Below are 23,738 nucleotides of genomic sequence, written 5' to 3'. Positions count from 1 at the left end.
CATGGCTTGATGGTTCTCATGCAAGATCTAACGAGTCATAATTTAACAGCCTATAAATTGGTTCTTGTACAGGTAATTATGTAGCTAAAGCTTGTTGTCTTATGGTAGTCTACATGCTTCTGTTATTGTTGCCTCTTAACCCCTAAAAATCTCAGGCTCATCGCATCCTAATCCCATTATTCAGTAACACGACTAGAATGAATTATCCTTAAGCTACAAATTGTGTAATAGAAGCTTAGCCCCACCAGCAGGTCCTGGCCATGTAAAGCTGTGATGTTACAGGCCAGTCGAAAGCCTAATATCTACATTGAATAGTTTTTAACACAGCTACAGCTTCCAAATCATTTAAACCCCCTTTCTGTTCAGCAACTGGTGTTAATAGGAACCACCAATTTTATTGAATATTAAGAATGCAAGAAATTAAGTGACCCTAAGTGACCATAATTAAATAAAATGGACCCAATTGATAACAAGTCTCGTGCACTTTATGCAAACCAGGCAAACTCTTGTTAGGATTTGCATTATTAATGCTTTTTTATAAAATTTGATAAGATGTATGAATAAACGGTTCTACAGATGAAATAACTGCTAAACAGCTACACAGGTGTACAGGTAATGCTGGCCAAGCACGTCTTGTTTACTAGAGGTTTACCATAGCCTGTGTCCACACACCTTGTCTTAAGAGCAAAGATGTACTGAGCTCTCAGGCTTAATATCCTGACAGCTATGGAAACTGTGGGAATGTTAACAGCCCAGCGAACAAGTTAATAGCACTGAGAGTCTGAAATCCTGACCTGCATTTTCCAGTACTGGCTTACCCATAGCTCAATAACCAAATATGAAGCAACAAATTCTGGAGTCTGAGAAAGCGCTATTAGCAAGCTATTAGTGTTTTACAAGCCAGTATTTGTGGGCCTGTTTAGCCTGTTTTGGGGAAGATAAGAATGGTCCTTGATCAGCCTTTGATTAATGATGGGAAAACAGGGGGCATTAACTGCTGAGCACACACACTCGACAGAAAACACCCAAAAACAAAACACCTGTGCTGAGTGAAAGACAAACAAGTGCAAACAGCTCACGTTTCACTCTCTAGCCCTTGCTTGACTAGCCTCGACTGTCAGCTAAGGCCAGGTTTCAGGGCCAGCTGTGCACACTGGCTAGTTTCCATTAGTCAAACCCCACACACAGCACACAGGTGGAACAAAGACTCATTGAAACTTCAGTATGGCAGATTAATCAATGATCAAAAACAGTGACAGACCAGAGAAGCCTTATCACCGAGGGTAGATAAGCCTGTCTGTCTCACAGAGAGGCCCCAAACCTGTCATCAGGTTAAACAGCGCTACCTCTGCCTTTCCATTGCGTATGCATCCTACTTCCATTACACACAATCTGGCATTGAGCATCCCCATGCATGGACATACATCCGTTCAATGAGCAACTAAGCAACGGATAATGGGATGAGTAACAGGTTGGATTTCAAAAGAAGACAAAGATGGAATGCCCAGACACAGAGTCATGCCTAATATTTTACCGCTTGGCTTGAATAAACGTACCTCCCACTCAAAGAACTAAATAAAAATTTAAAAAAAGCATACAGTTGCTAACCAGTTGCATGAAGATGTTGCCAATCAGGTAAATCCTAGAGAGCACCTACTGTCACTAAAATTGAAACCACTCGCTAACTAGTTTCATAAAGACCTTGCCAATCAGGTGAACACTAGAAAGAGCCTGCCACCACAAAAAAAAATCATTGTAGCCAGTCACTAACTAGTTCTACACAGATTTTTCCAAACAAGTGAACCCTTAAAAGAAACTGCCATCACTAAACAAATTGCAGCCAATTACTAATGGGTTTCATGTAGATCTTGCTAACCAGGTGAGCCCTAGAAGGAACCTGCCACCACTAAATAAACTGCAACCACTCGCTAACTAATTTCATGTAGATCTTGCCAACCGGGTGAATTCTACAAAACAACCTGCCACTGCCAATTAAAAAAGAAGACACCTCAAACCTGTCACCATTAGATAAAACGCATCCAGCGAACTAGTTTCCCATAGATCTTGTAAACCAGATGATCCCTTCTTAGAAACCTCTTCTTACCTGACATTGTGCTGGGGTCTGATGTAGCGCAGAATCTGAAAGGTTTTCAGGATCCATATGTAGCAAGTCCCAACTGCGCCAGGAAGAGAGGCGACCAAAACGCACCATTAGCCCACCAGCAACTGCCCAAACTCCAGTCCTAACCCTACAAGGACACCCCAAAGTAGGTCCACAACAGGCAAAGGAACACTGGTTTAATCTAAAAGTTCAGCATCCCTTCCAAGAGTGCCAACTAACCAAAGACCAGGGAAAAGCAGTGCCCATGCGAGATGTGCTTCTGTGGGTCCTCTGATCATTTAGATTCTGAGACTGACACTGATAACTCTATAGAGCTCTGGCTCTGTTGTGCACTCCTCCCACTTCCAACCACTCTCCAGACCTCAGCCCACACACACACACACACACACACACAGTTATGTCCCTTGAGCATTCACACAGCGGCTGCTGACCCCTCCCCTCTGAGGGCCAAGGAACAGCAGACCCTGCATAATTGCTTATCAAAGCATTAGTCACGTACAAACAACTAATGACATGCCAAACAAACCACTGAGGGAATTCTTCCTGCTGGGGAAATGTAATTGTCTACAGCTCAGATAAAATCTACTGCAAGTAAGTGCATGGCTATTTCGGAACAAACACACAGCATACGATCTCAGAGTCCAACTTTATTGCTGTATTTTGAGCACAATTCATCTAAAAAAATCGAATTTTTAATGTTTATTTAAGAGAGCCATTATAAAATAACAGAAAACTGTCTAATGGCAGATATTACAACATTAGCAAAATGCCAGTTTGCAATGTTCGGGCGAGAGGGCGTAAACAAAACACTCCCTCAAGGGCTCAAAAAAAGCTTCCTCGGTACTTATTTGCTTTTAAAACAACCCCATTCATGGAAACTATTCAATTCATTATGATGTGAATTCCAAACATTAACACACTGCTCTGTAAAAAGGTTTGACTAAAGGACTTTTTGTGATTTGCAATGCATGCAGCAGCACCCTTGCTAAGAGAACCCACAGCCTGAAGAGCTTTCACCAAGCCATATTATACTCTCCAGAAACTGCCTGGATTTGTCCAAGGCTCTACTGTTCATGCTGATATTGTAAAATTTTCCTGTGTTTCATAGAATTATAAGATTGCTTACAAAGCAACTTTCAATAAATGATCACAAACACGAACCACTCTATATCACAGACATGAGGCTTATCAACATAGGAAACCAGAAAGGAGATCAATATAGGTCTGTGCTTTGTGTATTCTTGCTTCCCCATTGTGTCTTAACACAGGGTGTTGATAGCCTGAAACTAACTGCATAATAATCGGGTTAGCCTCAGTGCAAATCAAGACATCAATCAGCTCAGCGCTCTGGGGGAAGGGCCCGCCGAGGGCACATAAAAGGAGTACACTTTGTAGGGAACTACAACAGTGTAAATAAATGATAACTTCCATTTGCTGCCTTCCTTTCATCAAAAGGGCATCATAGCACATCACAAGGCTACTTAAATTCAGCATGTATATATACTATGGCTTCACCTGTGTGCAAAACACAACAAACAATGTATCAAGAGATGATGTCATTAGCAGCATTAGCAGTCACAAGCAGCAATTAGAATTACATAAGCAAAAAACAACTTTAACTCGATGTTCATAAAACAAGAACAGTGCCAACAGAAACCAAAAAGAAGACATACAGAGACTTGAATAACTCTGTACTGAACACAGTATATTGACATTGTGTTCAAATAGTCTGTGCCCCTTAAATCATTTTAGATGAAGGTGAAGTTATAAAACAAGAATAATATCCATACTTCAGCATGTGTTTCGATGACAGGGGGAAGAAGTTTCTTGCTCCAGCCCTCATCAACCACATGCTGCAGCCATCAGATGTCATGCAAGTATTCCAAAGCTTTGATGCTGCATCGATGGAATTGCATTTGATAGTTTAAAGTTAAAGCTTTTGACTGCAGCCTCTGATCTTCCAAATGGTCCAGTTACACAAAGTTAAGCAACACATGTCTCTGCCAGACATTTTATTTTTTACATTTTTTTTAAAGAAGACCCTTTTTGGAAATAGGCCTGCTCATTATAATAGATACTGCAGGTGACTACTGTTTTCAGCACAGTGAACTGAGTGAGGTATATGTCTTTCTTATAGGGGAGTATGAAGTCCGCTATTACATCCGGTACCAGGGTTATTACTGGGTCAGTAGCCTGAGGAGGCAGATGTCCAGATCAGGGGGCTTGTGCACTTTCCTTTATCACAACGGTGACATGCTTCCCCATGTCCTGCGTCATGTGGTCTGCTGGCCCAAGGGCCTGCCAAAGCCTCTGATCCGATTACCCTTGCTCTTGTGTAACAGACCTACCACTCCATCAGGAAGATAGACAGGCCTCGACAATGGCTATATCAGCACATCACACACTTTTGTTTTATATTTTGTTTTTACATTAATTTATTTTTTATTAATAACTACCTATATGTACTTTTAGGGGTAACTATTTGTGTGGCTACATGGGTAACTACATTATATTTCCAAAAGTATTCAGTCACCCATCCAAATTATTAAATTCAGGTGTTCTAATCACTTCCATGGCCACAGGTGTATAAAACCAAGCATCGAGGCCTGCAGACTGCTTCTACAAACATTTATGAAAGAATGGGTCACTCTCAGGAGCTCAATGAATTCCAACATGGTACCGTGATAGGATGCCACCTGTGCAACAAGTCCATCCATCCATCCATCCATCCATTTTCTAAGCCGCTTCCCCGTCAGGGTCGCGGGGGGGAGCTGGAGCCTATCCCAGCAGTCTTCGGGCGGAAGGCAGGATACACCCTGGACAGGTCGCCAGTCCATCGCAGGTGCAACAAGTCCAGTCATGAAATTTCCTTTCTACTAAATATTCCACAGTCAACAGTCAGTGGCATTATAACAAAGTGGAAGCGATTTTGGAATGACAGCAACTCAGCCACAAAGTGGTCAGCCACGTGAAATGACAGAGCGGGGTCAGCGGATGCTGAGGCGCATAGTGAGCAGAGGTTGCCAACTTTCTGTAGAGACAATCTGTAGAGAAAACCTCCAAACTTCATGTGGCCTTCAGATTAGCTCAAGAACAGCGCATAGAGAGTTTCATGGAAAGGGTCTCCATGGCCGAGCAACTGCATACAAGCCTTACGTCACCAAGCGCAACGTAAAGCGTCAAATGCAGTGGTGTAAAGTGCCGCCACTGGACTCCAGAGCAGTGGAGACATGTTCTCTGGAGTGACTAATCACACTTCTGGCAATACGATGGACGTGTCTGGGTTTGGCAGGTCTCAGCCCCTTAGTTCCACTTAAAGGAACTCAATGCTTCAGCAGACCAAGAGATTTTGGACAATTTCATGCTCCCAACTTTGTGGCAACAGTTTGGGGAATGCCCCCTCCTGTTCCAACATGACCAGTGCACAAAGCAAGGACCATAAAGACATGGATGAGCGAGTTTGGTGTGGAAGAACTTGACTGGCCTGCACAGGGTCCTGACCTCAACCCCATAGAACACCTTTGGGATGAATTGGAGTGGAGAGTGTGAGCCAGGATTACTCATTCAACATCAGTGTCCGACCTCACAAATGCGCTTCTGGAAGAATGGTCAAAAATTCCCATAAACACATTCCTAAACCTTGTGGAAAGCCTTCCCAGAAGAGTTGAAGCTGTTATAGTTGCAAAGAGTGGGCCAACATCATATTAATCCCTATGTTTTAAGATTGGGATGTTTATATGCGGTGTGAAGGCAGACGAGTGAATACTTTTGGAAACAGAGTGTAACTATGAATACTATGGGTAACTATCTATGTGTTTCTATACAGGGTAACTATCTATGTGTGACCACATGGGTAACTATGTGTGTAGCTATTAGATCCCCTTCATCTATCAACATTGTTAAATGAAGACTAAATATTTATATGTCCAAATATGCTGAAAAAGTTTAATATTTTTATATACTACATACTTCTTCACATGACTGTATATGTAACAAGAAATTTCCAAATTTTACCCCCAAATCTAACCCAAGTAAGCCGCAGTCAAAAAAGTGTTAAAAATGAAACATATGTTTCTTGTAATAAGTAAAGAAATACATATTTAAAGTCAGGACCATTTTGTCATTTTTGGCCTGAAACTGCACAAACATGTAAGAAGAGATCAACAAAGAAGGCGCCCAGACACAGAGACACACAACTATTTCCAATGAACATAAACCAGACTGATGGATGAATCACATTCATTCATGGGAAACTTGAGATGAAGTACACTGCATGTGGTGACACTGCCAAGTATCAGTCATCTTCTAGGTAAAAACCAAAGCACAGCTGAAGTTTTAGATACATGGGTAATGGTTTAGTCTATCAAGGGTGCAGCCCTTACAAGAAAATATGGAAAATGAGACAAATTTAAGTATGTAAGAGTGTAACACTGATACAGGTATGCTTCCCTACCAACAGACTGGGCCCTCAAGTAAGGATACAGTTCAACGAGAGTAAGCAGGATCAAAGAGGTTGAGGCAGCGAACATGAACATGAATTTCACTAGAAAACCTACTCTTGTGAGACACTTGTCCTTTTGTTGCTCGGAGGGGTGGAAAATAAAAGTGCACATCAAACAGTGAAGCTCAAAAGGTCATCACAAGAGCAGTGCAGATACGAGAAATCACAGCTCAAAGAGGAGCCCTGCGGCCAGCAGCACCCCCAGAGCACTGTGGGGCGGCAGACATGTTCTAAAGGTCAGGCTTTGGTGAGGGGGCAAGGCACAGCAGGGTCAAATGCAGTCACAGCTAATGGCCCTCATAAACATTCCAGGAGAAAAGCTGGCAGAGTGCAGGTGAATTCCAGCAGTGGGTATCAGATTGGGCTACACATACTGCCCTGCCAGCCTCAGAGACTCCGCAGAACCAAACATCCTAAGTGGCAAATGCCGTCAGAGTCAAAGCAGAAAACAGGCTGGATTTACAGAGGTACAGGGTCGCTATGGCAAGTCCAGAAGTCTGGAAACACTTTACGGAACAGTTAAGTGAAAAATCATATTTACATAAACTTCTGCTTATGAATAGCTGATCAGCCAAAGTACATTTACTGTCTTAAGTCTGCTGCTTTAGGTTTGCACTAGAGATACAGGGTAAAAGTGGATGGTGGTAAAGACTACGGCTGTGCATGTGTACTTGAGTACTTAAATGTTTACCGTTTAAGGTGGCAGTATTCAAAACTGAAATCACTATTTGGGCACTCATTACATTTCATCATCAGATGGACAAAATACACAGACCAACAACTGAGTGAACAGGACTGTAAAATGGGACATTTGGCTCATACTGTATTTGCAAGCATCTGCATCATCTTACACTTTGCTATGATGAAACTTATTATGAACATGAGTAAATGAGCTTCATCAAGAACTCATTAAGGTTGTGACTGAGCAGGCAGAGATAGCGTGACGTGGCTTTTTGCAAACTAGGCTAATTAGCTAATGTTAGCTAGGTCCAGAAATACCGAAAATTCATTATCTGATGAGTTTACTGTTGGCACATCATTTTGACATGTCTGAGGTGCTGCATGGTTAAGTGGTTAAATAACTTTTCTAAAATGGCCACATTTTATTAAAAGTTTGTTCATGATTTGGGCATTTTGATTATTTACTTTTTTTCATTAAAAAAAAAAAAAAAAAAAAAAATTTCAACATGTCAACATTCTATTTCAACATGTCCAAGAAATGCTCTCTCTCTCATCTGGGGCTAACCACTCCTAAGAAAGCAATCTCTGATAAAGACAAATTTAGTCACTCACCCACTCTCCACTCTCAAATATAAGTCTAGATATTCATTATGGACCCACTGTTAATGAAACTACTACCATTTTTGTACATATAAAATGTCATTATCCACTGCATCATCATGTTTTATTCAAATAAATCAGTTATTCATTACAGGCAAACAGATAATTGTAATTAATTTATTATATAAAATAGAAATTAAAAGGTCATTATATTGAACATGCCATACTATACCAATAAGAAGAAAACAAGTTGCCAACAACATCCAACATAGTTAGCTCTTCTGAAGAGGCAGCCTTTTTTAACAGTTTTTCTTGGCTATTTTTGTATAATCACACATGCTTTCAGGTGTATTCCTCTGTGTGCTGCTAATCTTTTGCACAACAGCAGCGGTAATCTAAAAGGTAATCCTAAAGCCCTACACTGATGTCATTCAAAGTCGGTTTCTTTTACTTTTTTTCCCCTTTGGGTTATTTTTTCCTTCCTGAGATTAACCAAATCAAAAATCCCTGCATTCTATTCTTAAATGTCCCAGAAGGATATCAGGAAGAATAAACAAAAACCTGGCTGGTTACACTAATGCTGCAGCCCTGCAGTCTTTAGACAAAGACCTGTGACATAACGCTATTTGCATATAGTGATGGAATTATATTCAGAATAGCATCAAGGAACAATGTGGAATCTCTTCCAGGGAAAAAAAGGGGAAGGTGGAATGCTGGAATTTGGCACAGGAGGCTGTAATGCAAATGCTCGATGTTCCGTCGCCAGGCAAATGCGTGAATGCAAACCTGCCCGCTGCTTATGGGACAGTGCAAAGTTCGTCATTAATCAAAGTGATTATCATTGTTGAAAGGGGTTATGCAATAAAGGTCAGTTTGAGGACAAGGATGTGGTGAAGTTCAAATCAGGTCACTATCGCAAATAACTCTCTACATACTAAATCAGGGCTGCACAAAGTGTGGCACGAGGACGTGTGAATCGGCCCAGCAGAATGCTCAACTTACCCCACTCCCCAAGCAATGTAACATTTTTAAAATACCATAGCTTACTATATTCTAATTTCAAAACCTACCTACCTTCTACTCTTTTGTCTTTTTGGCCCAACACAAATAATGCCCTTAGCACCCAGGACAGAAAGTTTGCAAGCTCTGTAGCGCACACCTGTGGACGAAGGGATAACTTCACTTCTTGCTGACATCTTCTACAGATGTTGCTTGGACTCCAATAACTGATCTTTAAATTGTTTTTTCGTTCATGATCAAAGCCTATCCATAACAATTATCAGTTTTTCCTTTGGATGGAGAGGACTGACAACTCCACAGACAAAATGTTCTCACTTTGCATTAAGGCAATGCTTTTCCTTTTATGGAGAGCCAACTGCTCCTCATAAATTAGAACTTTCCAAGAAATCCAGACAGCTTGGCTCAATGATGGGGATAAAGTGCTCAGTGCTGCTTTTTCATAAAGACCAGCTTTATGGTAGATTTGGAAGCTGAAACCCAATTTCTTGTGTATTTAAAGGAGAATAAGAGCTGTAAGAAGCATTAGGGCTCCAACACGGGCAGGCTTGTCTGAGCGAGTTACGTAACTATACAAAACACAACTTGATGCACCACGGCAGAATAAGCTCAAAGCCACGGTCCACCTGAGAACTGTCATCTTAAGGTTTTACTGCTAAGTTCGACAATTAAGCCTCAGACAAACAGTAACAGCTTTAGTGTTGCAGCAAGCATAAAGCACACAGCACACTCTGACCTGCCCACGGATTTGATGCCAGCAGACCAACAGGCCGATGTTTGCACAAGCAGAACCAATGGGCCTCGGCTTACCTGGGAAGAGACTACTTCACAGATTGATGCTGAGCAGGTATGCTACAGGCCAAAAGAATGGAAGCAAGCAGTGGTTCTTTTTTATAGCTTCAAAAATACTTTGAAATGCAACATGTTTATTGACATCTCGTTTAACCAACAAACGTTTTTCCAAAATATTCCTTTGATTAGCGTATTATAGGAAAGGGACATCAGGGCAAAAATATACCATTATGATACTTGAAGACATTCTCAGGAAACAATACATAAACAGGTTTTAAAAAGGTGGTACAGAAAACAGAAAAAAAACTAAGAAAAACTAAGAACAATATTTCATACATACACATATGCATTATACCAGATCTAATTAAACAGGACTAACTGTGTTATCATTTTATGACACATGTAATTAAACTCTGTAGTGTGATCATCTTGTAAGCCAAACTTCTGCCTGCTGTCAGTGACAAAGAACTCCCTAATTTGACAGGAAAGGTTTGATTAACTGGCATTCAAAATAACCAACCACAGTTCACAGTTTTAGTGTGAACTGATTTTCAAACTGGGCTACAACCAAAACGCACCTTTATGTAACAAACTGACATGTATGTCATATATAGCATATCTCCCTAAAATGCCACCGATAATTTTAATGATGTCAGGCCACAAATTTGCCAAACATTTTCAGTACTGCAACTTTATCTTGCTCTAAAAGACTCATGTTTACTTTTATAAAATGAATGTTGTTTCTAAACTACTGGCCTGTAGTGTTCCATGGAGAAACCTAGAATGCAGGGGGTGAAAATCATTACCCTCAAACTGACCAGATGCATACCAGCACAAAAGACAATGTCAAAGAATGAAAGAGTACGGAGGACGCAGGAAGCAGCAAAATGGCCAAAAATAGCTTGAGACTTCTGAGAAGTCTGAACCTTCTTGCAACATTTGCTGTTGCAATGAAACCCATATACAGTCCTTTTCCACCAACAGAAACAGCCATAAGTGTGTAACATCTATCTTACATGCTGTTGCATTTGTGACTATGTATTCAAAGTGACACAACCACTTCCTTTTGCAGGAGGAAGGAGAGGTTGGCAGAAAACCATAAGGAGAAGCAAAATGTTCAGACCAGGTATTAAATAGGACATCAGGAAGCAGAAGGGTGTGAAGATTTGCAAACTGGAAAGGTATAGAACAGTGCGTTTCTGTATATCCTGTATAAATGAATTGTGTATATATCTGTCGAACAGAGAGTGAATCACCAGCAACAACTTGAATCTCTGCTACATCTGTCAGTGAAGCAACTGCTGACTGGCTTCTATTCTAAGTGAGTACAAAGTTGATGGGATTCCTGTTCTGGTTAGGTATAGAGAAATTACTGTCTGTGGTAATCAGCTGTATGCTTGAGATGTAGCAGCAAGAGAAAATGAAGTATTCATTCATGCATTCATTCATTCATGCATTCATTCATGCATTCATTCATTCATTCATTCATTCATGCATTCATTCATTCATGCATTCATTCATTCATGCATTCATTCATTCATGCATTCATTCATTCAAAGAGAAGCCACATTTTTAAAAGACAGAACCACATGAGAAAGAGAAGGCTAGTGTTACTCACCAGTATGTCCACACTCTCTCGGCGGGTAAGGGAACCATGTTCAACCTTTTCATTGGCGGGGGCAAGAATATAAGGACTGCCCCCACTTGAATTCTTCATATTGGGTAAGCTGAGAGAGCGCAAGTCTTTCACTCCCTGCTCCACCTTCAGCTCATCACCGGGACGAGCTACGCATAAAAAAAGAGAAAAGTCAATACATTGCATTCAGCCCACATCACCAAAAGTGCTGACAACAAGTGAATAAACAGTAAGTGCTGAGCACAATAACATGTTTTAGTGATGCACTGATGAGTATTGTGTGATCATGCCAAAGCTTTTCATGTACGTATCTGCTGATGGTACCACTGTTTGAAAGTCAGATACCACCATTTCGCTTACTCAATTGTCAGTAAGTACAGTTATTATGTAAAAGTAAAAGAAAATGGCAGGAAACACACATTTAACAGAACTTTACACAAACACTTCCAACACTGCGCACATCAAATCCATCTGTATTTATTTTATCCACTCTTTTCTTCCGTGTCCCCTGCTCCCACTTTAACTCTTCCATCCTTTCAATATTAAAACCAGGTCACTGACACGGTTACCCTTCCGAGACACAAACATGCAACCAGACAACAACTCAAACAGATATTTCTGAGGAGATTAGATACAAAATAATCGAGTTTCATACAGAAGGGGAAAGTAAAAAGAAAATAAGGAAAGGAATAAAATGAGTGTTCAGAACTGGAGAAAAAGCTGCAGAGAAAACGGGACTCCTAACTACCATGCAAGACATGGTAGTCCACTCTTGCTTCAGATCTGAAAAAATCTATCCATCTGTCCATCCTTCCAACTTAACTCTCCTAGTCTAAAAGTACATGTAAAGGAAGCTGATACTGAGAGAAGCAAATAGACAGAAAAGCAGAAAACAGGCACTAGAACACGGAAAATGGACAGTTGAGACTTCATTTGTAATTGGGGTCACTTGAATCATAGAAGCAGAAAATTCAACCAACTTCTAGGACTGAACTTTGTGCGTGTGAAAAAACAACAATGTAGATTTCTTTGAGAAATCAAGGCAAGCAAATTTCCTGGGAAAAAAGAGGAAGCTGTAATAAAAGGCAAAGTGTAGACACAGTAAACATGAGAAAATGTCGTTTCTGAGGTTTCTGTTAAACACATTTCCTCTTTTAAAAAAAATAAATCGCTTGTACTTAATGGCTGGTTTGATTGGAAATGAAATTAATGAAGGGTGGTCTCTGGCTTTTGTACAGTGCTGTATAAAATGTGTGAACTGTGACTAAATCTACCTGGATAAGCATTTCAAATAAATAACATTTCTTTTTATGGAGTTGCAAAAGCAGCAAAATGAACAAAATGGAGACTAGACAGAATAGTAATCCAGTGTCTCCTCAAATATTTCAAATATCAGTCAAATCTAAACAGCTGTCCATTGTTAATGCCTTTTTTATGCAATTACTGATAAGCTTCTGATGTCTTTGTGCATTTGTAATACTTTCACATAAGTAACAAATCTGACCGTTAAGAAACATCCATCCTTTTGAAAATGACAACGTTCTAAATATCTCATAAGAGATCAGACTTTCAGGCAACAGCGCACAGTCAAAACAATGACACTGTGAACCTCATCACACTTCAGATCATCTAAGAAATCAGCCCAAACATGCTAAAATGTATGGTGACAAATCTTAAAATACTCACATAAGCTTTCTTCTGAAATGTTGTCATTATCAGCCATCATCGCTAAAAATGCATTACTATATCCTTAAAAGTCCTTGTTCGTGGTGTATAGAGGCCACTCTCTGGATCAGCAGTGGTGCTACTGCAAGGCAAAGCTGTCGGTGTTGACCATTCTAATCATTTTAACTTCCATCTAATTCTCCAGTCTCACGTCAGCAGCTGCAAATTACGTAAGCAAAAATGTGGCAAGTGTGATGTCTGTTGAGTGTGTGTGCCTGCATGTCCGCTAGTTGATTAAAGATGTGTCGAGGACAGGCATGTGGTCATTAGTCATGAAAGAGCTGTCCGGCAGTACATAACGCAGCCGCCCCTTCACCCAACATAACCGCCCCAATATAATTTAAACTGCCATATTCGTAGATCACAAAATACTTTGTTTTGTCTGGGCTACCCATCCAGGAAACTGCAATAGGTGTTGAGATTGGTTGGATGAGATAAATGACAGAAACATTGGGGCTTTTCAAAGAGTAAACAACAGATACACGACAAGCTTGACGTATCATCTCAAATATGTAAGTAGCGTTCGATCCTTTTCCGAGTACTCCCTTCAGTCCACTCCACACTGCCTCCAATTCAGCTTTACCTTCAGTCCACTCCACACTGCCTCCAATTCAGCTTTACCTTCAGTCCACTCCACACTGCCTCCAATTCAGCTTTACCTTCAGTCTACTCCACACTGCCTCCAATTCAGCTTTACCTTCAGTCTACTCCACACTGCCTCCAAATCAGCTTTACCTTCAGGCCACTCCACACTGCCTCCAATTCAGCTTTATCACGCAGCTGCCTCAAGCGAGAATATTAGCAGTTTTTTGCTTCTAATTAAACAGATTTACAGCAGGTTTTAAGCTTGACAACACAGACAGCAGATCTGTTTCTTATTGCTGTATCAGAGAAGAGTCTCCGCCACACACCGTTAGTACAGCACAGGAGCTGCTCTGCAACGACCACATAAGGTCATCACATTTTAGTAACTAATTAAGTTTAAATATAGTTTAGAATACTATATAAAATGTAAGTGTGAGATTTGACTGGATCACTGTGAATGTAAGATAGAAATGTCTAGTGCAGCCAGTGTGTAATCTGCGTGTAAGTGTAAACTTAAAAACAGCTTCAAGTACTGTTTTTGAGGTGACGTAGTGGGTAGCACTGTTGCCTCACAGCAAGGAGGGCCTGGGTTAAATTCCCTGGCTGGAAATGAATCAATGACTGCTTAGATAGGCTCCAGCTCCCCCCGCGACCCAGAAGGAGAAGCGGCTTAGAAGATGTGTGTGTGTGTATTGTTTTTGAGTGTGATTTTGAGAACGAGTACTCAAGTACTCATTCAAAATGTCAGTAAGTATTCAAAGTCTACAAATTGCTCTTTAGGCCAGCCCTGACAATTTCCCCACACAATGCTGTTTTTCCTACAGCTCCCACTGGCAGTCAAAGGGATTGAACAATTACATTTACAGCATTTAGCAGACGCTCTTATCCAGAGCGACTTACAAGAAGTGCTTTGTCAATCTAGAGAAAGTATCTTTGCTAGTTACCAATAGCTCAGACAAAAGACAGTCCTGAGCTCAGATACTGCTAGAAACAAAATGTCACTGCAGACACAGAGAGAAAAAGAAACAGAGTTGAACGCAGAACTCTGTGCCATTCAATGCAATACAATAGCAATAAGATACAATACAATAAACTACAATACACAGTGCAGTATAATAAAATAAGTGCAGCTGAACATCTCATGTCTCATGTTTGCACTTGGTGTTTTTTTAAACAATCCAATAATGGCTGGCTGTGCTCAAGTCTGACTCGTGAATGGTTTTTCGGCACTGTTAAACATGCATGCAGTTAGGCAGTAAACATGCTGATCACCGTCTCATTACAAAAATAATATCGTTGGTCAAGACTAAAGATAGCACAATACCAGTTTTTCTTTTTTGAAAATGAAACCTTAAATATCAGCGAAAGCCCAGATGAATCCAATTTTTTAAAAACTACTAAGCTGTAAAATGAGTTATTTTAATTGAAGCACACTTTAAAAAAAAAAACTAAGCTCAAACAGTCTAGAAGTGTCACAGGACTGATATCCAATTCAGCATTTGCTGCTGATCTCATCGCAATCAATACAGATGCCATTCCATATCAAGACTGCTGATGTTATGATGCAAAAGTCATCAAATTGTCCAAGCCTACTCAAAACAAAAAAAAACGCATTTACTACCGAACCTTACCCTTGACTTTGATGTAGTGTCCTCCAAAAGGGTAGGCCTCAAATTGCAGTGAGAGGGGTGTGTTGGACTGGTCCAGGAACAGGTCTACACGGGATAACTCGATGCCTTTCCTTTCAAAAACTGGTCCCAGGATCTCTCTGGGTTAGGGACATAAGGATTGGTAAAATCAGGTTTTTTTTGTTTTTTTTACTCACAGCAGTGGAAATGTCATCATTATATCAGGGCCTGTGCCTGTTGCTAAATGTTGAATTTACAAGAATCACTTCACGTGTGAAAATCTCCCTGCTGACTCACCTCAGTGTCTTCTTTTTCACGGCAGGAACTATTTCCGTGTCTATGTCAACGTTCAGGTCAAACTTCAGTGTAAAGCACTCCTTGCTGGGGTCCTGCAGGGGGCGACATTTACAACGAGTGAAGGGGTGAAATCAGTGATGAGTCTAGTTTAAGCAAGATATATAGCTGAACTGCAGCCTAGCTTCAACACACAAATTATCCCTCTGAAGTCAGACTCAGATCTCCCACATCTTAAGCCCAAGGAAGATGACTCGGAGACTGATGTCATTTCCTGTACAGCGATAGGGGCTTCAGAAGCGATTGATGTTTGATAGTATGACCAGACAGCAGCAGAAACCCACAAATATGGCATCCGGAAAATTTATAAATAGCTATACACAGATACACAAACACTCCGTTCTTCACATATAAACAAATGGCCACACATGTATACCAGAGCAAGTCTGTGACTTGTACAGCCGTTTTCCCAGATCTGGATTAAGCCTGAAGTAAAAAAGGATTTTCAAAGATGAATCAGCACTGGCACTTCATTTCAGCCTTAGACAAGGCTTTATTTGTATTATGGACATGGGCCCATACTGACTAATCAAAATTCTTTCTATTTCTACTGAGAAACTTTGTCTAAGTATGATCTCAAATTGCATTCTGATGGCGAATTGCTTCAGCAACCACTGCCAATCCCTCTAAACCCTTAAAAATAAAGTTTCTTGGCTTGGCTTCACTGCTCAGAGAAAATGGTTTAATTGGTATAGATTAAAGTATCAACTGTGTGGAGGTTCAAGTCAACCTGAAATCAAAATGTACATTTTGTACCTTGTTCATTTGGGTCCAAGCTTACATTAATCACCATTCATCATGTTTGTCAAGAATCTTTCATCAAAATGTTATGCCTTTTGCCCTCATCCATCTTACAACACCATTACATCAGCAGGAGGGGGAAAAACAAATTTAAACAATCATGTCTTTCACCTTTTTCCCACACCACCCTAACATATCATTGAGCAAAAATGTTGAGCTAGCTTGGAGACCCTCCCTGATATGTTACAGCAAGAAAGGAAAGTGCATTGTCATTTCCAATTCACAGTGACTAAGCTTTAAAAAGTTTCTTCACACTTCCACATTTCATTCACAAAAATGTTTTTATTTTTGAAAAACAACCATTAAAAGTCATTCTTTTATAGCAGTACTGCACAAATTGTAACTAAAAGGTGGCCCATGACTATGTTTGTTTTGGCCCACTAGAAAGTTGTGCTAACCACAACCACAAACATACTTTATATAGCATTATACATTTTTATTTTCCTTTAAAATTGTATAAGTATTTTAATAATAAAATATACTGTAATTAGATTCAGTTTTTATTTGTTAGTTGCTTTGTCTTTTCTGCCACAAACACAAAAAATTTGGGCCCCCCTGTTCTGTGGCCTCAGCCCAAAGAATCTTTTCTGACACCTTGTTTATTGCTGTACTACCCTGAATTCCCAGTAGGGGGACTCACATCAGTGTAACGCCTCCGGTCCTTCCTTCTTAGCTTCATCCCTCCTGTTTTCCGCTCCCTGATAGAGTAGAGGGTGTGCACACACACACGCACACACACACACGTGCACACACACACGCACAGACAGACATCAGGAAAATCCACTATACAAAAAAGGGATGTACCAAAACAACATTTTCCTTCCTGACATCGATTCTGCTATCAGACTTTATTTTATCTATCACAATTTGAGCTTTTTTTTTTTAAAAAAAACAGGATTTCAAAATGAGGTACACTGAACAAGTACTTCATTTTATATATCTTTCTAATTTATTTATTTATAGGTCTACAAAGTCTAAATCATAAATATATACACATCACAAAAATCACAAAATCTTATCTCAGAATCGCCCAGAACCATGTAATCGCAATTACGTATCGGAATGACACTCCTAAATTTTAAAGTGACTATGTCTAAGAAACATTATTAACAGTGGATTGATGTAGCTGATACACACATACATAAATAATGTGAGTGTAATGATCTTAAAACTGGTCTATATATCTAATACGTTGCATTTTGAGATGGTTGTAACCTTTTTATAAGTTTATTTATGTTATTTCTAGATAATTATTTATAGATAAATAAGTCACTATATTGGCAGATAATTTGGCTTGTTTCAAGCATATTTCTTACAAGAAGCAAATGATCTGCCAACATAGTGAGATAATTTGGTTAAAATCACTTGAAAGAAGTAAAAAATGTCTAGAAATAAATTACAATCAGTCAGCAACCTTAGAATAATCTTAAAATGAGAACTATTAGAAACAACAATTAGATCATTTCACTTGCTGAGATATCATTTTTTGCAGTGTAACCTGTTTAATTAGGTTGGTATCAGCGTTGATACAGGTCGTATTTCGGTGCATTACCAGTTTCAATGTACAATAAAATACTGCATATCTAGTTTTACTCACAATAAGTTTATGAAAAGTTTGTGTTAAAGAAATAGTTTGGGAAAAACAATCAGTCCATATTTCTACATAAGTACACTAAAGAACATATAAAAATCAAGATGGCTACTATTGTTTTTAGCTCTCTAAGGTACCTGATGTGTTATTCATACAGATAACAATGTCTCCATTTCTCTAAACTGTGACGAGACAGATTTACATTATGCTAACTGGTGTAAATAAGCTTAAAATTGGTGTAAATGACATACAAGCTACATCAGCCATGCAGCTTCAGTGTAAAAATAAAGAAGGAAACTTAAGACACCAAACTTGTCAGGGCTGACTGACTACAGTTCTTGGATTCCTTTAAAGTCTAAGTAGAATCATTTGGATTTGTTCAACAGACTGACCCTCGCTCTGTGCCCCCTCCCTCCTCCTCGTCCAGGTCCGAAGGGGGGCTGGTGCGTGGGGGGCAGGAGCGTGTGGACACATTCCGCGCCAGGATGGAACCTGCAGAAACACAGAGGGGTTTGCATCAGTGTGTATGTGTGTGTAAAGACAGATCGGCTGTCCAAAGGCAAATCACCCACCACTGAGGACCACCGAGGGGACAAAAACCTTTTACTAACACAGGCAGCGTTAGTCATCCTTACTTTTTGCTGGACTTCACTGAGGCTAATCTAATGAGGACACATTCCTCTCTGCTTACAGACGTGACTCCACTTCTCACAGCCATGACACACTTCAGTGAGGGAGCATATCATCAACTGCTAATTCTATGAACGTGCGCTCATTTTCAGCACCATTACAGGAAACTAGGAAGTTGGTTAGTAAATGTCACATTTAGATACAAGCCATATTTAGCTCATTTCAGATTTCGGTACAAAATAAGAAGCTACCAAATGTTCAGACGACTTTCAGGGGGACTTGATCTACTGATCAGAAGGTTTTACATACATTTCTGGAGTGCATGCAAGCTTGAGCTTGTCATTACAGTAAACAGAGACCATACTGTACGAAATACTAGGAAATTAATTAACTAGGACAATAAAATGGATAAAAGCAGCCTTTCCATCAACAGATGCTTGTTGGAATAAGCCTTATGTAGGTTTATGTCAGTAGTCATGAAAAAAGATTATGCAGGCTTCATGTAGCCTTGCGAATGCTGGCCCTCAGCAAAGTGTGACCTCACAAGCGCAGATGACGCAGAGCAGTGCAGAAACGGTGGTTTATTGTGTACAGTGGTTTGTGGTTAGATATTTAGTTAGTCCCCACAAGCTGCCCTATTTGCACTCCCATGATTGTGCTGGTTTGCCTCTCTTCTGCATCTGTGTGTGCGCTCCTACCTTGTGGTTGCAGGTCAAAGCGAGGGTGCCGGTCGAAGTGCATTTTGTCCGTCTCGTCCAGGTGACAGCGGGAGTCACATGACTCACACAGGTGGAGAGGACTCTTGCTGTTCAGGTCTTGACAGTCTGGATGATGGCACACCTGAACACAAACACACAGAGGTTTGTTTTTCGGGCTGAGTCACCAAAATAACACAATTTTGCCCTTTCAGATTAAAGCACTTAACAAAACCAGGTCCATTTTGTCCAGACATTAAACGACGACGACACACAAACAGATATGACTTAAGCAGTTCATATTTCTTTTTTTAAATTCTATTCTTAGGGTCTACTTATGACATTAGTGTGGCTTAAGTTTCAAATATTTATAATGCAACTGTACATGACCATTTTAAGCTCTCTTTACCTCAAAGAAGAAAACAGGCTTTTTGTTACTGTATCTTTGAGTCTGATATTTGTAAATGGCCTTGCTGTGATTAGCTGGCCAGTACAACACCTCATTCAAAAAGCAGTTTGGGCTGAAACACCCTTAATAACTTCCTTTTAATGTAAACGAGCGAGGCTTAACTGTTGAAGGCTGAATAGGCAGCAATGCTTGACTACAGAACAAGGATTCATTCAAAACAGGCTGTTTTTCAACCTTCTGTTGCATTTGGGTGCTCATCGGAAGGTTTAATATACAAGATGGTTAACTAATAAATATGATTTCACTTCGTTCTTGCGCCTGTTGACAGCATGAAGCTCCAGAGAATAGTATAGTATCTTGCTTTCTCTTTATATATTATGAAGAACACAGTACAAAGTGTATATATTTTTTCCACATGCACCAAGTTCAGCATTTTAACAAACTGTAGAAAAGGTGAAATCTTGAGTTTTCCACTTATAAATACAACTTTCTTGATTGGGTGCAACTTTTGAGTGGGAGAAATGCCATTTCCAGCACCGGTTTCCATATATGGACTGCATGGCCTGAGGAGTGAATGATGCCGTATGTGAACATTGTTTAAAATGAACCAAATTCTTATTTAAAAATTAAAATGAGGAAAATTTGGTTTCATGCAGTAAAAATGAACGGGCAAAGTTAGTAGTATGTATGTCTGTTTGATCTTTCTCTGCTTCCGCTGAGCACAGAAACTTTGTTCTCTGTTTATACCATCACAAAGGGCACAGGAGCAGACTGTATGGTTGGACATCGAGCCCCTCGCTACACTTCTTTACCCACCCCCCTGCTTAATTTGAGGAACCGGAGCACAGGCTACAGACTGCAGCTGGATGGGTTACACAAGATTTCATGTGTTAGTCATCATCACAATATCATTCTTTGCAATACTGATGTAGGAGACAGCTGCGATACACAAATCAATCTCTAATTTATCACTTCGATGTTATAGCGTGTGCTGTGTGTATCCTGACCAATCACAGACATTCTTTGATTGGCTTCATATGAAAATATGAGTACAGGATTAAACAGATCTACAATGAAGTGTAAAAAAAAAACAAAAAAAAACAGAATTTAAAAAGGAATCTAACTGATCATGGCAATCGGATAGCAATTAACATGCTGTTTGTTCCCTTCATCTTCTAATCAAGTCAGATGCATGTGAACAGGTTGAGCAGCAGCAGATGAACAATGAAATAAAATAAACAGTTTTTCTATCTACATTCTATGTGGTCTCTAGCTCATGTTCTTTCTAATTCCTGATTTAATTAAAATCTTTAATAAAACATCATATAAATAATACTGAGGAACTCAATGTCTTCTGGAAATAGACTTCCTCTGGAATAGACCTCTGGTTTGGAAAGACATGTAAACTCTGAAAAATGACAAAAACTAAAAGAGGTTTGTGTGCTATCTGTGCCCCCTTCAGGAGAAACTTTAGCTATGCATGTCCACATGCATATTTTTTATACTTTTTTCCTGCCATTACAGCTGAGGCACGTTGTAGTGCTTCATCCTTTGAGTATAATATTTGAATCATATAATCTTGTTTAGAAAGGCGTTCAAAATTAAATTCATCCTAGTTCACTTAGATCAACATGGCAGTGGTTGCCTTTGAAGCTTAATCATTACAGCAAACAGCAAATTAAATTGGAAAAAATCCACTTCTTTTTGGTTTCCAGCCACGTGTCCCGAATCTCAGTTCATTTTGGTGCATCACTATACTTGCATTGTTCTGTCCTTATGGTGCAGTCCCAGCAGCTCCACTGCCCAAAAAGCACTGGACAACAGAATAGACCTTACACGTCTATGAAACTCTTGACTTGACTCCAGGTGCAGAGTGACTCAGAAGCCCAGACCTGGATCCACCTCAATGACATTATCCCTCAAGGAAACACACTAGGGAGCAAGACACAACAGGCGTCTCCCTGATACTCTTCCCGTGACTGTCGAAGTGCGCTTCAAGGCGCAACGTGCGATGAGTCAAAAACTGTCACATGGACTGGAGCATCAGCACCAAAGAGCCAAACAGCAAATCACCATGACTAGATATTGTTTTGTGGCTATGAAACCAGATCCACTGTTAACCATAAAGCAAAATGTAAGGTATACCAATTAATTCCATTCAACAGTATACATCAAACTAAAACAATGTTTTGGAGCAAAATAAACAATGTCTTTTTTCTTTCTCTTTTTTTTTTTTTATCTAAAACGGTGCAGTAGTTTGAGTTCACATGATTTGGTGTGTGCCGCTTGCCAAACAGAAACCTAATCAACTTAATCAATAAGTAGTTTGTTCGGAAACCTCACTTTACTGCGATTGGTCCACATAGCATCATATGGTCACTTCAGTGTGTTTGGAAGTTTGATTTTGTTTAGTTCTTATAGCATTTGAATCATACTCCGGCTTAAGCCTCTAATTATTACACAGTAGGGCCCGATCACTGCACCAATTAAGCTTCATGGAGATGGATATCCTATCGATAACTATTCAGGAATGAGATGCTTTTTAATCAATAACCAAACAAAGCATACTGATGGGCACTAAGGGGCAGTCATAATTCACTTTGCCTGAACAGACCTTGCCTGAAGGCATCGTTTGACATTACTGCATCAAGACGCATGATGTGGACGAAAAAACTTGATCTGGCTTTGCATCATTTCATTCAAGTTAAAACTAGTCTTTGCATTATTTCATTCAAAGGATTTATGCGAGTTGAATAAAAACAGCTGCTTGTTGCCATCAAGTATGTAAGGTTGAACTAATGAACGATTTTTTACTGTGTACCACACACATTGACTAAACTGCCCAAAACCAGTAAAGCAGCACCTAGAATGTGAAAGAAACAACCTAAAATAAAGGTTCCAAAATTGGTCTAACAGTCTGAATAAAAACCTTGTAACTAGTACAAAACCTTTACATTATGTGGAGGATCTCCACACTCACACATCTCCTTTATAAAAAAAAACAGTTCTATAAATAACCATTCACTGAAGGGTTCTTGTATGATAACTCTCAAAGCATGTAAAAGAAAGGTTTCTAATTGGTTGCAACAATTCTAATTGAAACATTTTAACTTGTACAGAGCCAATTTTTTTAAACTTCCCATAAAGGTTCTTCACACGCACCTCCTTTATAAAAACTACTGGTTGATATCTCTCCAAACTACCACGTTTGACACCTCTAGTTTTAAGAATGTAGGTCTTCACCAAGGCTTCACTTCATCCCAGAATCCCAATTTCTCTCTTACCTTCCACACTGCTGGGTGTGTGCAGGCTGCCTTCACCATGCCCTCAGGAGCTACCAAAGGGTCCATCACAGTCCAGCACAGAACCACGCCACGACTTTCAAACGCCAATACTCTGCCCTTCCCCCAAACGCAGCGCTAGCTACCAACTAATCCACCTCTTCAGTGTCTAGCCAGGTTAAGCCCCCCAGGGGGTAATGCCCCAGAAGGGGCAGACTTTAAGGCAGAACCACAACTACCCCCTCCAAAAACAGCCTTCCCGCTTCCAAAACCGCCCTAATCTGGGGCGCTAATCATGGATCTGCTCTGTCAACCCCATCTGACGGGGTGCTAGAGATTAAAACAGACTCCTCTCCCTCTCTCTCTTTTTCTCTCTCTCTTGGCTGGACCCCACCTCTGAAGGACAGCCATGGCTTCACAACAAACAGGTTTTAAATAGACAGAGAAAGAGAATGGGCCTTGTTGTTGGTAATAGGCACGACGTGGCCTTCACCAATGAGCGCAATTAGGTTAGATGTGCTTTTGTGTGCTTAGAAAACTATGTGAGCAGCTTCGGTTGAAGCCTTATCTGTGTGGATGCGATTTAAAGGCCCAAAAAGATAACCAGGAGTAGTTTATTTCGATAGCTTTGCAAGAATCTACTTATAGACATGATTCTATGCAAAACCCCCTGGTCAATTGCCGTTTTTT

The 23,738-nt window shown here is 40.0% G+C and overlaps 1 protein-coding gene and 1 long non-coding RNA gene across 11 annotated transcripts in view; one reads left to right on the top strand and one right to left on the bottom strand.

Moving 5' to 3' along the window:
* The window catches only part of plekhg5b (pleckstrin homology domain containing, family G (with RhoGef domain) member 5b), a 107,858-nt gene that overhangs the window by 19,281 nt on the left and 64,839 nt on the right, over positions 1 to 23,738 (bottom strand). For 8 of the 10 annotated variants that reach the window (XM_017694267.2, XM_017694266.2, XM_037541125.1 and 5 more), the window contains 6 exons: positions 19,362 to 19,503; positions 18,426 to 18,525; positions 17,083 to 17,140; positions 15,585 to 15,676; positions 15,291 to 15,427; positions 11,332 to 11,498 (listed from right to left, as the gene is read on the bottom strand). In XM_017694267.2, the coding sequence (XP_017549756.1) occupies positions 11,332 to 11,498; positions 15,291 to 15,427; positions 15,585 to 15,676; positions 17,083 to 17,140; positions 18,426 to 18,525; positions 19,362 to 19,503 (696 nt within the window). Of the gene's footprint in view, positions 1 to 11,331; positions 11,499 to 13,035; positions 13,199 to 15,290; positions 15,428 to 15,584; positions 15,677 to 17,082; positions 17,141 to 18,425; positions 18,526 to 19,361; positions 19,504 to 23,051; positions 23,106 to 23,738 lie in introns of those variants that run through there. The other 2 variants (XM_017694271.2, XM_017694273.2) reach the window with 2 other exon arrangements.
* On the top strand, positions 7,003 to 11,034 carry LOC108425556. The gene is made up of 3 exons (XR_001857716.2): positions 7,003 to 7,141; positions 10,786 to 10,839; positions 10,958 to 11,034. It is a non-coding gene; the product is annotated as an uncharacterized LOC108425556 (long non-coding RNA).

Source organism: Pygocentrus nattereri, chromosome 9, assembly GCF_015220715.1.
Source record: "Pygocentrus nattereri isolate fPygNat1 chromosome 9, fPygNat1.pri, whole genome shotgun sequence".
In the NCBI taxonomy this organism is placed as follows: domain Eukaryota; kingdom Metazoa; phylum Chordata; class Actinopteri; order Characiformes; family Serrasalmidae; genus Pygocentrus; species Pygocentrus nattereri.
Note: the sequence above shows the minus strand (reverse complement) of the source record. Positions and strands in the feature narration are given on the sequence as shown.